The sequence below is a fragment of the Schistocerca serialis genome, chromosome 2 (genome assembly GCF_023864345.2).
Source record: "Schistocerca serialis cubense isolate TAMUIC-IGC-003099 chromosome 2, iqSchSeri2.2, whole genome shotgun sequence".
NCBI classification, from domain to species: Eukaryota; Metazoa; Arthropoda; class Insecta; order Orthoptera; family Acrididae; genus Schistocerca; species Schistocerca serialis.
This window is the reverse complement of record NC_064639.1, coordinates 622285331-622300274: the sequence shown is the minus strand read 5'-3', so window position 1 is coordinate 622300274 and position 14944 is coordinate 622285331. Positions and strand designations below refer to the sequence as shown.

The 14944-nt window shown below is 37.4% G+C and overlaps 2 protein-coding genes across 2 annotated transcripts in view; one reads left to right on the top strand and one right to left on the bottom strand.

Moving 5' to 3' along the window:
- LOC126457679 (growth factor receptor-bound protein 2) overlaps positions 1-5248 on the bottom strand; it is a 45328-nt gene extending 40080 nt beyond the window's left edge. The window contains exons 1-2 of the mRNA XM_050094183.1: positions 4760-5248; positions 3648-3745 (exon numbers count right to left, since the gene is read on the bottom strand). Of these exons, the coding sequence (XP_049950140.1) occupies positions 3648-3745; positions 4760-4837 (176 nt within the window). The 5' untranslated portion in view covers positions 4838-5248. The remainder of the gene's footprint in view (positions 1-3647; positions 3746-4759) is intronic.
- An 88-nt stretch (positions 5249-5336) lies between these two features.
- The window catches only part of LOC126457678 (mitochondrial uncoupling protein 4), a 422954-nt gene continuing 413346 nt past the window's right edge, over positions 5337-14944 (top strand). Inside the window, exons 1-2 of the mRNA XM_050094182.1 lie at positions 5337-5461; positions 5554-5781. Of these exons, the coding sequence (XP_049950139.1) occupies positions 5685-5781 (97 nt within the window). The 5' untranslated portion in view covers positions 5337-5461; positions 5554-5684. The remainder of the gene's footprint in view (positions 5462-5553; positions 5782-14944) is intronic.

Sequence of the window (14944 nt, the reverse complement as noted above, 5' to 3'; positions counted from 1 at the left end):
AGACATAAAAATGTCTCTCTTAACTCTTAATAAACACTGATTTCTGTTGATTTTAATAAGTTTAAATAGTCTTTATTGTTTAGAATAAACACCTAGCATTATGTATTAACCTTGGAAAGATAGCCATATGAAAATGTAGCTAAAAGATAACCATTCACATGTGACATACATTAACTTTCTAGAATTAATAACACAAAAATCACTTTTCTTCAGACATTCAGTTATCCAGATTTTCAATTATCTGATTGACTTATGGCAATAATTAGGCCAGTTAATTGACTCTTTTTCTGTATGAGCAAGGGTGCATGTCTGATAAATCTACAGAAGGTGATACTGAAACAGAAGGTCCAAAGGCTTCTTCACAGAAACAATGCAATATGTGGTCAGAGGATAATTTTATTACTAATATCGATATAAATGTACAGAATGTTTTACAAAAAATAAAAGGGACTGAATTTTTTAAATTTTGGGATATGTTTGATTATTCAAATATACTGTCTATGTTGTTCCCTCATCAAAACTGTATGAAAGCAGACAGAAAGAGAATTGAAGATAGTAATAAGCAGAGAAGGAGATTCTTAATCCACTGGCATCACCAGCAGGCCAAAGGTCAAATGCTTCCCATTTTTAAAGTATATTTGGTTAGGACTCTGGATATTAGTTACATGTTTATAGCCACTGTTGTTACTAAATGCAAATCAAACAAGTTAGGCAACACAAGATTACGCTACCATCATTCAAGACATTATGCAAGAGAAACTTTAACGAAAGGTACCCCACACCTTACTAAACACTAACAAAGAAATGTATGAAGATTACACCTGCATGTGTATTGAATAATAACCGCCTGAAAGTTTAAATGTGTACCAGAAGTTACTGTTTCAGCAGATGAAAAAGTTGTATAAAGAAACCAATGAAGAATACTTGTCATACTTGTGGTAAACTTCGTTATGTGGATTTCTCTTCCTTCAAAACAACAGATATTTTGGAGCTTCAGAATGAAATGACTGTTCACCACAAGTTATATGACGTGGCATACAAGATAAAAGAAAGTATTTTAACTGTTAATAGTACAGTAGTGGCTACTTGTCACAGGCAGCAGTGTCTGCCTACCCTCTGCTTGAAAGTGTTGTGTCCTACAACCAACTTCTGAGGACTTCCAATCTGACAGTACACGATGTCAAGAAAGTACAAGAACCATGTCCCATGTGAAGTGAAAATAAGGCTGGCTAAGAAACTGACCTGATGACATCATGGTTTACTTTCAGACACTACGCAGTGCACTATGCTGTCTGACATGTGGTGATGAGAGCATGAAAACGGCACGCAACTACAGTAGTATAATCAGTTATTAAACATCACCCATCATTAGACGTTATTGGACACAAATTTTTAGTGGAAGGCTACATGCATATGGAGTGCAACATTGATCATTCTTTAATTGAAAACTCAAAGGAAAGTTTGAAACTCCCTATTTCCCAACCTCAGGACCGCCTCCAACTAGTGAGGCAAGATATCTTAAATGCTCATTATAAATGTAGATATATGATGACCATGGGGAAAATTTTATTATGAAGAATGTGAACTGGATAAGAGTTATAAAAGAAAATACGGGGAACACTGAAAGTGTCACAGGCCTTTAAGAGGATGGGTATTCTGTGAAGAGGATTTGGTTGTTATGCACAACCCTGGCTCTATCACCAGAGAGAAGAAATAAGATCCTATTGAATTGCTGCTTCTAGTGCTTGATGAATTCAATTCATACTACCATAACATGTTGTCAACAGATGATACTAGTAATGCTTTCCCAGACAACCCATCATACAATTCTGGAGAAGTGTGTTAGGGTGAGTGTGTGCCAGAATCAAAGTTCAAATAACCTATTGAGAACAATGTTATGAACTTACCCTAAATGAAAACTTAAAGCAGATCTAAAAGCACATTTAACTTGTGGTTTTCTAGTTGCCCCTTATAATGTTATTAGACTTCTCTTAGAATTATACACCATAAAAATGATTTTTTTTCTTCCATACAACACAACAGAACATCTGTGTAAGTGATGTACGCTTCTTTAAAGATCAGCAGTAGTGAAAACATTGTCTACTCCTTCCTGTGAAACTCTTCAAAGTGTAGAATTACACCTTCCCGTTCTCTTAAAAATGGATATAAGTTATAATACAATTGGTCCACAAGATTTAAGTCACAAGTGTAGCACTTCCACTAATATACATTCTAGGAGATTGAAGAGATACTAATCAGACGGATTTATAAAACTACACCATAGACAGGAAAAATGTCAAACCTGCCACAAAAATGTAGTTTGGTGTCATTTGAAGTTTGTTTTTTGTTTCCTGTAGAACTGTGAAAATATGACTTATATCCTTCTATTGAAAGCAGAGTCTACTACAAAATAAGCAACAAATACCCAAATGACTTTATTCACAAACTGATGTCTAAACCTATATCCACTAAATGTCTATACATTCATCACGTACTGCTGAAATACAACCCTATCTTTGAACAGATGCGTCTCATTCAATGTAAAGAGTTACTGTTCCTCTGGTTCTAAATATAAGATGGGAGACTTCTAAACAACACTGTTGAACTGGCTTCACTGATCATATTTATAGTGAGTATATCAAATAGCGACAAAAGCACATACTGTGTCACTTTCATTTAAAAAGTATGGAGAAAGGACAAATGCACAGTTCATTACAATACTTGATTATTGTGTGGCAGTAAAATATGCTGAACAAATAAATAGCTATTACTTGTAACCCAGGTGTGATAACTCAATCATGCTAACCAAACTGTTATGTCCCAAGAATATAGACACTGACAGTAATTTGCTGCAATTTGCCAAATCTCAGAATAACTGAGAAGGGGGTGGCCAGATCTTCATTTAAGCCTTAGTCCTCCAAACCAAGTCTGTTACTGAGTCAATGTGCCAGCTTGATGCATCAACATACATTCTCTCGTTTTGAAATCAGATACATAATAGCACAAGCCACTGAATTCATGTAAATACTTTTCTGTGAAACAGTTCATTTCCTACTTCACTACAAGCACTGCAATTAAACCTCCAAACACACAAAAGAGTCATCCTCCAAACAGCAAACTCATTTCATGTGGTAAACTTATGAATGTTGTAGCTGCTCAACGATTAATCAGGTAACGGAAAAAAAAAAAAAAAAAAAAAAAAAAAACAGACATTTTTAAGACAACTGTGTAGGCATATAACATAGTAGACAAGAAAACTACTAGCTCTCTTAACATTTCCAGATTTGATAGACACTGAAATATAGTTAAACAAGATTGATAAATTGCAGTTACACTGCGCCATGAAACTTAATATCAATTTAGAAAGCCTGCAATTAAATGAAATAGTGCTAATAAATCCAAGGAACTGTGTACTTCACACCATCACATCAGTATGCATTACATGCCGAATCTGTATACAATTATATATGAAGATATGTAGGGAAAAGAGTTAGTGAAATGTACAGAATGAAGTCCTTCACAACACAGCACAAATATATATGAGCTTGCACCACAACAAAAGCAAGGAGAAAAAGAGGCAGTTCAGTAAGTATTATGAGGAGTAAAACCCAAATAGCAGCCATGTCATCTTAACTGATCCGACTTACTCATGAGTTTTCATTTCTATGTAATTACTTGGTATTAATCCTTCCCTGCCATCTAGTTCAGCTCGGTACCAGTTCATGTCATCTTCCATATTTAGGATCTGTGAAAATGAAGCAATAAAACAAAATATTTAATAAACACCTGTGAGAACTTCAATAAAACTACTATGCTACCTTTTTTTCAGTTTCAGCATTTTGTTGACAGGGAACGAGCAACTTTATTAAATTTCTCAAAGCATTTATTAACAATTCTGTGAAAACTTGCAGGGTTTATATTAGGTGACTAGTTTAAAAACTTCTAGATTCATTTTCAAGCATGGTCTACTGAGGCTGCACTGACAGTGCCTGATTTTACTAATGAACATCAAAATGGCAACACATGCTTTATAAATGTTTGCAGAATGAATGCCACAATCCATACATGAATCTTGCTGAGTCAAAATCAAACTGATGTTTGTTTGATTTTGAGTTGGTAAGAGAGACATGTGCATTGTGGCACTCATTCTGAAAAAACTTACAAAATATGTGTTGCCGCTTTGATGTTTATTATTAAGATCAAGCTGTCATTGCTGCCTCAGTAGGCTAGGCTTGAAAATCAAACTGTGAGGTTTGAAACTTGTCACCTAATATAAATACTGAAAGTGTTGACAGAATCGTTAATAACCATTTTAAGAAAACTACTACATACAGCATGATTCTATGTGTAAACTTTCATGTTGACATTCAGGTCCCTGATAACATTCGTAACATGTAAATGTAAGAGACAATGAAAGAAATCAAATATGTAATAAATCTAGTGACAAAGGATCTAGTTTAAATCGTTAAAACAAGTTTTTGTTGACGTCCTCCTTGATGGGTCAGTCTCTCTGTACCTGTTTTAACACTTTCCATAACTTGTGAAGTAAGTACCCGACAGAGGGGTTGGAATTACATAAAAGGGGCTAACAGTATTTGCAGGAAACGGTAAATTCCTCATTTTAAGGAATTGCCTTAATTTTCAATGCAGCGTCGGTCTAACACCTTTGAATTGTCGACGTACCTTCAATAAAAACAAATTCTAACATACACATCCTAAAATACTATTCAGCCTTTTAAAAAAATAATTATATACGAACCTTCAAGACTTGTCCTTTTCGAAAGCTCAGTTCGTCGTCTGCAGTGGCATTGAAATCATGTTTTGCTAATGCTTCCATTGCAAAAGAATTTTCAAATCACGTCAGCCTAATTATACTAAAATACCACCTGTGCGTTCACTGTACAACTGTACCTAAGACTTCATGGAACTAAACCTTCCAACGCTTGAAAGCGTGCTTTAGGCATTAACTACAAACCTGGCACAATGATACTATTTGACACTGCAGAAACTGAAAGTAATGACATTTACAGTTTCTGAATTTCCATAACACTGGGTACTGAAGATATTGTCATACAGCTAATTGAAAAACAATACTTCAGCCATCACTTATTCCCCCACTGGCATCCATTACCATTCCTGAACTATCGAAAGGGAATACCTTGCGCCCGTCAACAGACTTCTGTTGATGGACGTGGTATTATCGCAATCGAAAGTTTGTTATGTAAATAAGGCCAGTATTATAACTGTTTAGCGATTAAAACTAATATGTATTTTGATAACTGTCAGAAATAAAGTTCAAAGATTTTTCAATTGTCACACTGATACTTTGGTCGGGGCTGTGTTGCCTTTCATTTCTGTAGTACGGCTGGAAGGGCTTTGGAATAGAACAAACGAGTGTCAAGTACTGTACTTCTGCTCCGTAGCTTTGAGGTACAAATTAGTACGTCTTCGACAGGAAATGGTAAGCGAGAGTTACAGACACGTTGTCGTTATTCCGTTTAAATACTTTTCTCAAATACATCTAAATATGTGGTTTATAATTTTTATTACAAGTGATGGGTTACACCGGGCGTTGATCAGCTGATCGTGAACACAAAAACAAACTTGGCGTCTAGTAGTAAACACGTATGTTCTACGGTGTGACGCTTTCTGAATAACTCAGCTGAATACATGATCGCCGCAGAATGGTGCCTCCCCCCGTCCCCCCGAAAACGTCGTATGCCGATACCTTTTGGTGCACATACATCGTGTCAGTTGTTGCTGCCAGTATAGCAGAAGTTGGTAAGTTTTCTTTCAGTAACTTACAATTTTATCGTTTTTAATACTAAAATAAGAAATTGATGTGAATCTACTGGACTATGCTACAGTTCCGTAAGAAGGTCTTGAAGATGGAAACTGCATTCAGTGATAAAGATTACAATACGTTATATGTAATAGGAATTTAAACAAGAAAATCATTAATACAGTTAATCTTAAGTTTTAGAGTAAAGACACCACGAAGCTAATAGCAGATAAATTAATGGAAGACATGCAAAACAAATGTTTGTCTGCTTGAGGAGAAGAAAAAATGCTATTGAGAAGGAAGGTAAACAGTATATATGATTTTTAAACAAATTAATTTTGTGTGGGGTGCTTAAGTTTTACATCAGGAGCATTTTTTTCACTAACATTGGTTCAATACCTATACAATAAGTGTATTCTCTTTTCACCACCTTTTATTCGGCATTTGTAGCAAGCATGTCTGTTTTGCTAATAAACACACAGATCGTACTTATATGCTAGGCACACAGTAAATAAATGATCCTTTCACAGCTGTCCACCAGTTCTACCCTCATAGGGGATATTTATGTATTCTGTGTACATATTTTGAGCTATAGCATTCCATTTTATTGCAATGAAAATTCATATATCATTGTGATATGAACTTTGGATAAACAAAAATAAATAAAATGTAATCTTCCCAGGTTTTGTTCAGCTTGATGATGCTATGAAGGTCAGTAGTTGAAGTAATTCAGAAAGACATTGAATAAATCGTTTTATATTTACCGTTATGACTTTTTTGTTTCATTTACCCACACAATCTGTTTAGAGACAATCATCTGTGGTTGGAACATTTTTTTTTAAAAAAAAAAAAAAGGTAGTGCTTCACTGAACTGTGTAATTTTGCCTGATTTTTAGCCATCAGACGTAATGAGGCACATATCAAAGGATATCGATATTTAATGTCTTAACAGTAGCTGATTTACTCAATATATTGCTAAAATAATGTTTTACTGTACAATGCTCCTAATGCCTTTTTGTGACACGACTATAATAAATGATTATTATTCTCCATAATTACCACTGTTTAATTGAAAACTGTAAAAAGATAGCCACCACTTTATCATTAGATTGATTATTAAATAATAATCTGTTGTTTTTCATGTGTGCCCTAACTTCCTTTTGCTTACATGTGAGAATATTCTTAAAGGGGGTCGACAGAAGCGTCCGAGCCAACGTGTTGGCTTTGACCCGTGATGTAAGGGTGTTGTGTGTGACATCATGACGGCGCGGTGTTTGGTTTGAGTGTGGCTGTCTCCATTTCTGTTTTATCTTATTTTATTTACTTTTCTGATCTGTTCGTTCTATCTCGTGAGATTTTTTTTTTTAAATTTAAAAACACTTATTACTTATTTTAATTATCTGTTTCCTCGAATTTCTGTTTTAGTTTATTATATTTATCTTTCTGATCTGTTTGTTCTATCCCGTGAGATTTTTTTTTTTAAAAGACAAAAAACACTAATCAGCTACTGAAGCATCTTTATCTTCTATGGGTTGCAGGGGTTACGACCCCTGGGGAGGTGGGTGGGTATTCATGCATGGCTGTCTTCACTTACACGTTGTAGCTACGCAAGGCGTCTAAATTTGTTTATATTTAGTTGGCCCCCCCCCCCCCCCCCCCCCCCCACCCACCCAAAACACCCCATTTCCTGCGCTTGTCCCGTTAGTGTCATTAGGCTTCTTGTGGAAAGTGTGTGTGTTTGTTTTTGTTTCCGCCATATTTGTGACGTCATGGGTCAAAGCAGACGGGTGGGATACATCGGATGCTCCCGTATTTCCCTTAAAAGGATACAGGATAATTGGTTCGTTGATTGGTTGGTTCTCAGGAGAGGACCGAGCAGTGAGGCCATCGATCCCATCGGATTAGGGAAGGATGGTGAGGGAAGTCGGCTGTGCCCTTTTGAAGGAACCATCCTGGCATTTGCCTGAAGTGATGTAGGGAAATCTCGGAAAACCTAAATTGAGATGACTGGTCACAGGTTTGAACCGTCATTCTCCTGAATGCGAGTCCAGTGTACTAATCACTGCACCACCTCACTCAGTGGATACAGGATGATTTTATTGGCAATGTGAAAAGAGGGTTACACATTAGTATACCATTGATATCAATGCTATTAAGTACGGAGCGTGCATTTTCTTGGACATGTTTGAAAAATAAATTCAGTTAATCATAATTATTTTGATAGAAATCGTGCATTTATAAAATGAGAGATTGTATTGCGCCTAATTATAGCAACCTAGCCACCCACACACCTGATCCTCTGTGGCAGGCAGCCGATGGACCGAAGAGAGACCCCCATCCCTCCTGGATATACATCCTACTGTAGGCCACAACATTTTTCAGTGCTGTTGAGCAGAAGGGACGCGACATCAGACCAAAGGGGGCAGTTGGATGCCTCTACAGGATGTGAGATGCTTATGTGAAATGTGTGGTACCCAGTTTGCTAAGGAAAAGAATGTTTGCTATAACAAGCCTTTTTACTGTCTCCATGTGCTCTCTTGCTGAGAAGAAGTATGGGAATGGTCACACTGAAGCGGAAGGAGATTTTAGCAGAGGAGGGGGAGTTGATGGTGATAAATGTACGGGACATAGGATATCTATTCATAACTGGCAACATGGAGCTTGCCCAGTGAGGAAATTGTATCCACAGTAAGGTCTGCATGTGGTCCTCCCTTCTTATCATGGGGAATCTGGGAATTGTGGAGAGTACAAAAATGTTTAACAATGATAGTGAAAAATAATATGATTGTCAAGAAGAAGAATAAGTGTCAGCAGTTTGTGCCACACCAAGGGATATAGCTCAGGAGAATTCAGAGAGATCACCTTGGAGACATTTGTGGTCGAGGCGGCAACAGCAACACTTCCTAGTGGGCATCTGAGATGGACATAGAGTGCCAGTAGCAGCCAAAGACACACACTGCTGACCGGATATGCGCCACCAGAGATAAGGCCAGCCATCTGCAGTATGCACACCCATTCCCTTCATTCTGCTACGACACTCCACTAACAGTCCACAGTGCACAATCAGCTTCACCGACAACAGAACAATCACTGCCCAAACAAAATGCATTACAGGTGTCTCATATACATTTGCCTGCCAGTTCTATTTGTCTCGTAGCAACCACAATTTAAACATCCTAGCAAATGACTGGGTGAGAATTTTGTAATTGATAACAGGCAAATTATTATAGCCTATTCTTATGAATAAATGTAATTTGCAAACTTATTTGAGTAACCATGGTCCAGTGGCATTTTTGTTCTAAAAATAAATACTTATGACCAATTTCTTTACATTCTTGCAGGTGGTGTTCGTAATCCTTTTATATAATATGCAATTGCCCCACTCGGGCGCAATTTAATGTAATAATATATTGGCAGAATTTGTTCACTCAAGATTATCTGCAGTGCACTTTACTTTTCTACATTAACTGTTATAAAATATGTCAGCAGACATCCATCATTACTGTCTGTAAGAGAGAATCTGGTGGTGACGGTCTTCCAGAATGAGTGAGTTACAACAACTGATGGGTTAAATGAAATGTGACTGAGACAGTATTTTTAATGTGGAAATTGGGTTGCTATTGAAGGAACCATATTATTATTTCTGTAAAGTATAAGCGGGTCGACAGAAGCGTCCGATCCGACGCGTCGGCTTTGACCCGTGACGTAAGGGTGTTGTCGTGTGTGACGTCATGACGGCGCGGAGTTTGGTTTGAGTGTGGCTGTCTCCAGTTCTGTTTTATCTTATTTTATTTACTTTTCTGATCTGTTCGTTCTATCTCGTGAGATTTTTTAAAAATTTAAAAACACTTATTACTTATTTTAATTATCTGTTTCCTCGAATTTCTGGTTTAGTTTATTATATTTATCTTTCTGATCTGTTCGTTCTATCCCATGAGATTTTTTTTTTTTTTTTTTTTTTTTTAACAAGACAAAAAACACTAATCAGCTACTGAAGCATCTTTATCTTCTATGGGTTGCAGGGGTTACGACCCCTGGGGAGGTGGGTGGGTATTCATGCATGGCTGTCTTCACTTACACGTTGTAGCTACGCAAGGCGTCTAAATTTGTTTATATTTAGTTTGCCCCCCACCCAAAACACCCCATTTCCCGCACTTGTCCCGTAAGTGTCATTAGGCTTCTTGTGGAAAGTGTGTGTGTTTGTTTTTGTTTCCGCCATATTTGTGACGTCATGGGTCAAAGCAGACGGGTGGGATCGGACGCTTCCGTATTTCCGTATAAGCAATATGTTATGGTGTTTGTACCCCTATGGTAATAGATTTTACTTATTTTTAGCTTTTTTAAATGATCGTTGTTTGGAGTAAACATTTACAGGCAGTGTCCTTGGTAAAAAGTTTCATCCAAAATTGGATCGAGGGTATATAATTGTGTATTATTTCATCGGGAAAAATTCCAGGAGTAATCTAGACAGCCCATGTTGCTCATGTAGTCTAGTAATAAACAAGTTTTGTGTTTTCGGGGAAGATTGAAAACCCACTCAATGAAGGAGCATAAAATTTGCCACTAATTTTTCAATACTCAGTATGTTTTCTTATTATCATATGCTGCTGTTAAGATACTTTATCATCATCACTATGCACTGTAGTGTGACTGGTAGCTATCAGGACAAATTGGATCGTATTGAATTCATGTATCAAGGCTTCTTTCAAACTGAGGTTTTTCATGTTCTTTCATTGTGATGGACCACACCTGGACTAATCCAACTGAAGTGTGATATGTCTGTTATCTATTGCTCCCAAGTGAGTCAGCCACGACAGCTACATCCAGTGACAATCAAAATCACCAAGAGGGACTGATGAGAGATATTTTTTAAAACATTAAAATTTCACACAAACAATAATTTACTCTTGCATTAATAAATAGGTTTCATGATGATAATTTCAGACGAGGGGTAACAACTGTTGCAGATTGTTGGGCAGTGACAATTTTCAAACCGTGATTTCAAGAATGTTTTCAGTTTTAAAACAGTGGGACTTTGATTCTGTTGTCACACAATTTGCGTGAGCCATTGCAGAAATGATGTCATTCAAATGTAGGTCTACCTCAAAGTTAGGTGATAACCACTATGAACCATCAGTGTTGCAAACTGCTTTAGTGATAGTGTGGTACCTATTGCTTGATTGACAAAGTAGATATAATAGTAATGATTTCCACAATATTTTAGTACAAGTGAGCAGGTCGTCACTGATTATAACATTGTCATCATTTCAGAATGTTGACCTTGCAAGTGTCTTACAGAACCTGTAGTAGAATGAATATGGTTATTAGAATTTGTGTATTACAGAATTTTTCTTGAACTTTGGTAACCATCTTGAAGTAATGATTAAGTAATTTTTCAATGCTACCTAACAGTGTTTTATTTATTTAATCTCCCATAGTCTGTTCACTACAACAGTACTGAGCATGTCCAACACATTATGGATCACATATATTTATACAAACATAAAATATTAACAAAGAAGGATACGATCAGGTGAGGACACAGCAGGAAGCTGGCAATGGCCTAATCAAAGGAACCATCCCAGTGTTCACATTAGCAACTTGGGGAACCTTTGGAAAACCTGTCAGGATTGCTAGATAGGAAATAAAGTCTACTCCTCCTTAATGCGTGTGCAGTACATTAAGATTGGTGTAGCCACCCTGCTCAGTACACGATTGTAAAGGGAGTCACAAATACTTGGTCTACATTGCAAGTGAATTATGTATGAGAATTAGATCAGTGATGTAATTAAAATATGAAACTTCAATATAAATGCCCCTGAAAGGTAAATTCTTTATTAATTTCACAAGGTGGGTTGAGAGAAAAGGAATCACTCTGTATTGAGTGTATTAGTGGCAATAGGATGGCACAGAGCAGAGTACGTGGATAAACTCTGTCTTTCTAAGAAGAGAGATGAGAGTAGGGTTTTGTGCTTAGTTCAAAGGACACAAAAAAGCCAATGAATGAGTTACAGGTGGACAAACAGTTAAATACTTCAACTAATTAGGGTTGATATTGTCTCATCTACTGAAAGATGAACATAGCTGCATACGAGGCTACAGTATAAGTAATCATAAATAAAAGGGTCCCAGCAATTTCTGCTATGATACTGATATATTGTTTTACTGCAAATGTGGCCAGTCACTGAAGCAACCACCTGATGGGACAATGCAGCTACGGTTTTATACAATATTTACTCTGCAATAATGAGCTATTAGGATAATGTATTGAGTTTGACTTACCCTTTTAAAGATCTTAGAATTCTTACACCTACTCCGGTGAATCAAAATGTTATGGTTACTGCGCACCACGAGATTGAATGCACCCTGGTGGTGTTGCGGGCACATGATGCGATAAGGATAGTATTGAAGTGACCATAGGTGAATGGAAAATCATTCTATTGATGATACAGGCAGCAAATTGGGATGTCTGCTGACATAAGCGATTTTAATAAATTGCTGATGGTTAGGACCTAGCACCATGGATTGGGCAGGCACGTCTCACTGCGGAACATGGACATCGGAGGCTTACTTGCTTACTGCTCCTAGGTGCTACAGCCCATGTAGCGTCTTGAGCTCTCTGACGATCAAAGCCAAATCTTGATGATCTGCTCATTTCCTCCATCTTCTTACTCCCATCTTTCTCAAGTCTTTGAGCCATCATTTCCATTGTGTCCATCTGCACCTTCTGCCATTTGGATTTCATCTGCAGACCTTCATGACAGCCCTGTCCTGTAACATTCACTCTACATAGTTCAACCGTTTTAATCCGCTCCACTTGATTTCAGAAGTACTGGAACTTCTCACATCTGTCATTGTTAACATCATTCAACTTCATGTATTTCTGTTTAACAACAGCATTTCTTCTGGAAGTGGAAAGATACTGTGTTTTGGTGTCATGTACCTAAAACTCCAATTCTCCTGCCTCTTTTCTAGTCCACCAAACTCTTCTTCTAGTACTTCAGATATCTAGACAGTATACAGCATTGTTGGCTTATGCCGGTTTTTGTTTCACAAGTTGAACAGAGTGACACCCTTCTTACCCCTCTCACACTGTGTTGAAAAGTAGTGTGGATACCAACCCCTTACCATAAACTTTGGTTAATTTCAAATTCTGTAGTGGGTTTGTCCTTCTACTTCCACTCGTCATTTCATGCTGATGAGGGCCTTTTGTCATCCCAAGGTCAACAGTATAGAGAGTTATATAGTCTATTTTGCACTGGTACCCATACGAGATGGAGTGACAAATCACATTTTACACTGCAGGGTGCATTGGAAACACAGAACTGCTGAATTTGGGGTATTGTTAAACCACGTGTTGTACACAAAGAACCATTGTACTTGCTGTATGTGATTGAGTGGTGTGGATTCACAGTTACCTTTATTTTCAGTCCATTCTCTGAAGAGAATACACCAGAGGGCCTGTCAGATGTACTGTGACATCTGCATGTTGTTGAGGCCTCCTAGTCCAGTATGCAATTTCTGCTTCTAATGAGTGCAAGTGTGTGGAAGCCACAGTTTTTGTGCAAGATGGGGCAACCTTTCGTGTCGCTCCCCCAGTGAAACATCGTCTTAACATGTTATTTTCAGAGGTCGTCCAGATTCGTGGCCTGCAAGATCACTTGATCTGAATCCATGTGACTTTTGGCTCTGAGCATATCACAAGGAGCGCATTTACCAGGGAAATGTTTGCTCCCTACCCTGTCTGAAGGCCATTATACAGGAACACATTGCTCATATTCCACCATAACTGCTGCGAGCAATTTTTGATCATGTCTTGTTAATGGGTGCAGCATCTTGTTTCTGTCTCCAGTGCTCATGTTGAGCAAATTGCATGAGCAGCAGTAAATAATGAAATTAACATTATGCTTTTCTCACTTGCTTAACCTTGTCTGCCCACACCTGTCCATAATCTATTACATATGGAAACATTTCTATATTATATCTTTCTTGCATACACAGTGCCAGATTTGCACGTGGTGACTAAAACTGGAACTAATTTTTTCCAGCGTAAATCGGTTCTGCATTAAAGCATTAGAATGTCTACCAAGTTTCGCTGTCATACATTAATTATGACCCCCCATAATCTCTGTGAGTACTTGCACTTTTGCATACAACCACCTGGTATCAGTCTGATTAGTTTATGTGGAAATTCCATAGCCTTTATCATCTCTGCTGAAATGTCATCATTCCCTGGATGCTTTTGATTGCCAACCTAACTTCCTCTGTTGTTAGTGTGGGTACAGGTATTTCAACATGGCTAATATTTTTCCATGGTTGGTTATTCTCTCTAATTTTCTTTCAGTATTACTGTCTCTGAAGTAAAGATCAGCAGTTCACTGAAATATTCAGCCCATCTGTCTAGAATCTTTTCTCCACCCCCTACAAAATTTCCTACATGTGCAAAGAATACAGTATGTAGTTGAAAGTCTTTCTTCCTAAACTATTTTGTAGAACTTCTTACAGCTTGGTCGTTATACTTTTCTTCTAGCTCTGTAATCCATTTCTTCTCTGTTTTTCATTTTTCTTCTACAGATTCTGTCTGCCTTTTCCTTTTATTTGTGAATTCTTCTGTATTAGATTGTGTTGCCCTGTTTTCATTTTCTTTCTTGCCTCATTTCCCTCTGTCATTGCCTTTTTACAATCTTTGTCAAACCATCCTGTCCCTTCCACCATGTATTCTGTTCAAAACACCATCTTCAGTTTCTTGTGGGACATCTGTCATTGTACTCCAGTTTCCTTTGATTTCTTTCCAGTCTCAGTTTTGTTTATCTCGAATGTCTCTGCAGTTCTGCTTGACACGTTTCAGATGCCTCCTTCTCATTTAATTTGGAAACATTGTATCTTATGACGTTTCCCTTATCAATCCAGATCTAAAGACTGCAATGCATTATCTGTATTTTACTCTTAACATATAACAATGTCAACCTTAAAGATGTCAGATGCACATCCCTTGTTAATTACTACATGGTCGATTTTATTGCAGGTGGTAACATCTGCTGAACACCACGCCACTTAGGATTCTTCTCTGGAGGCATGTACTCTTCATTAGCATTGGGCAGAGTCAGTAAGTCTTTGTCCATTTTTTATTCAACATACCACGCAGGCTTTCCTTTCCTATTG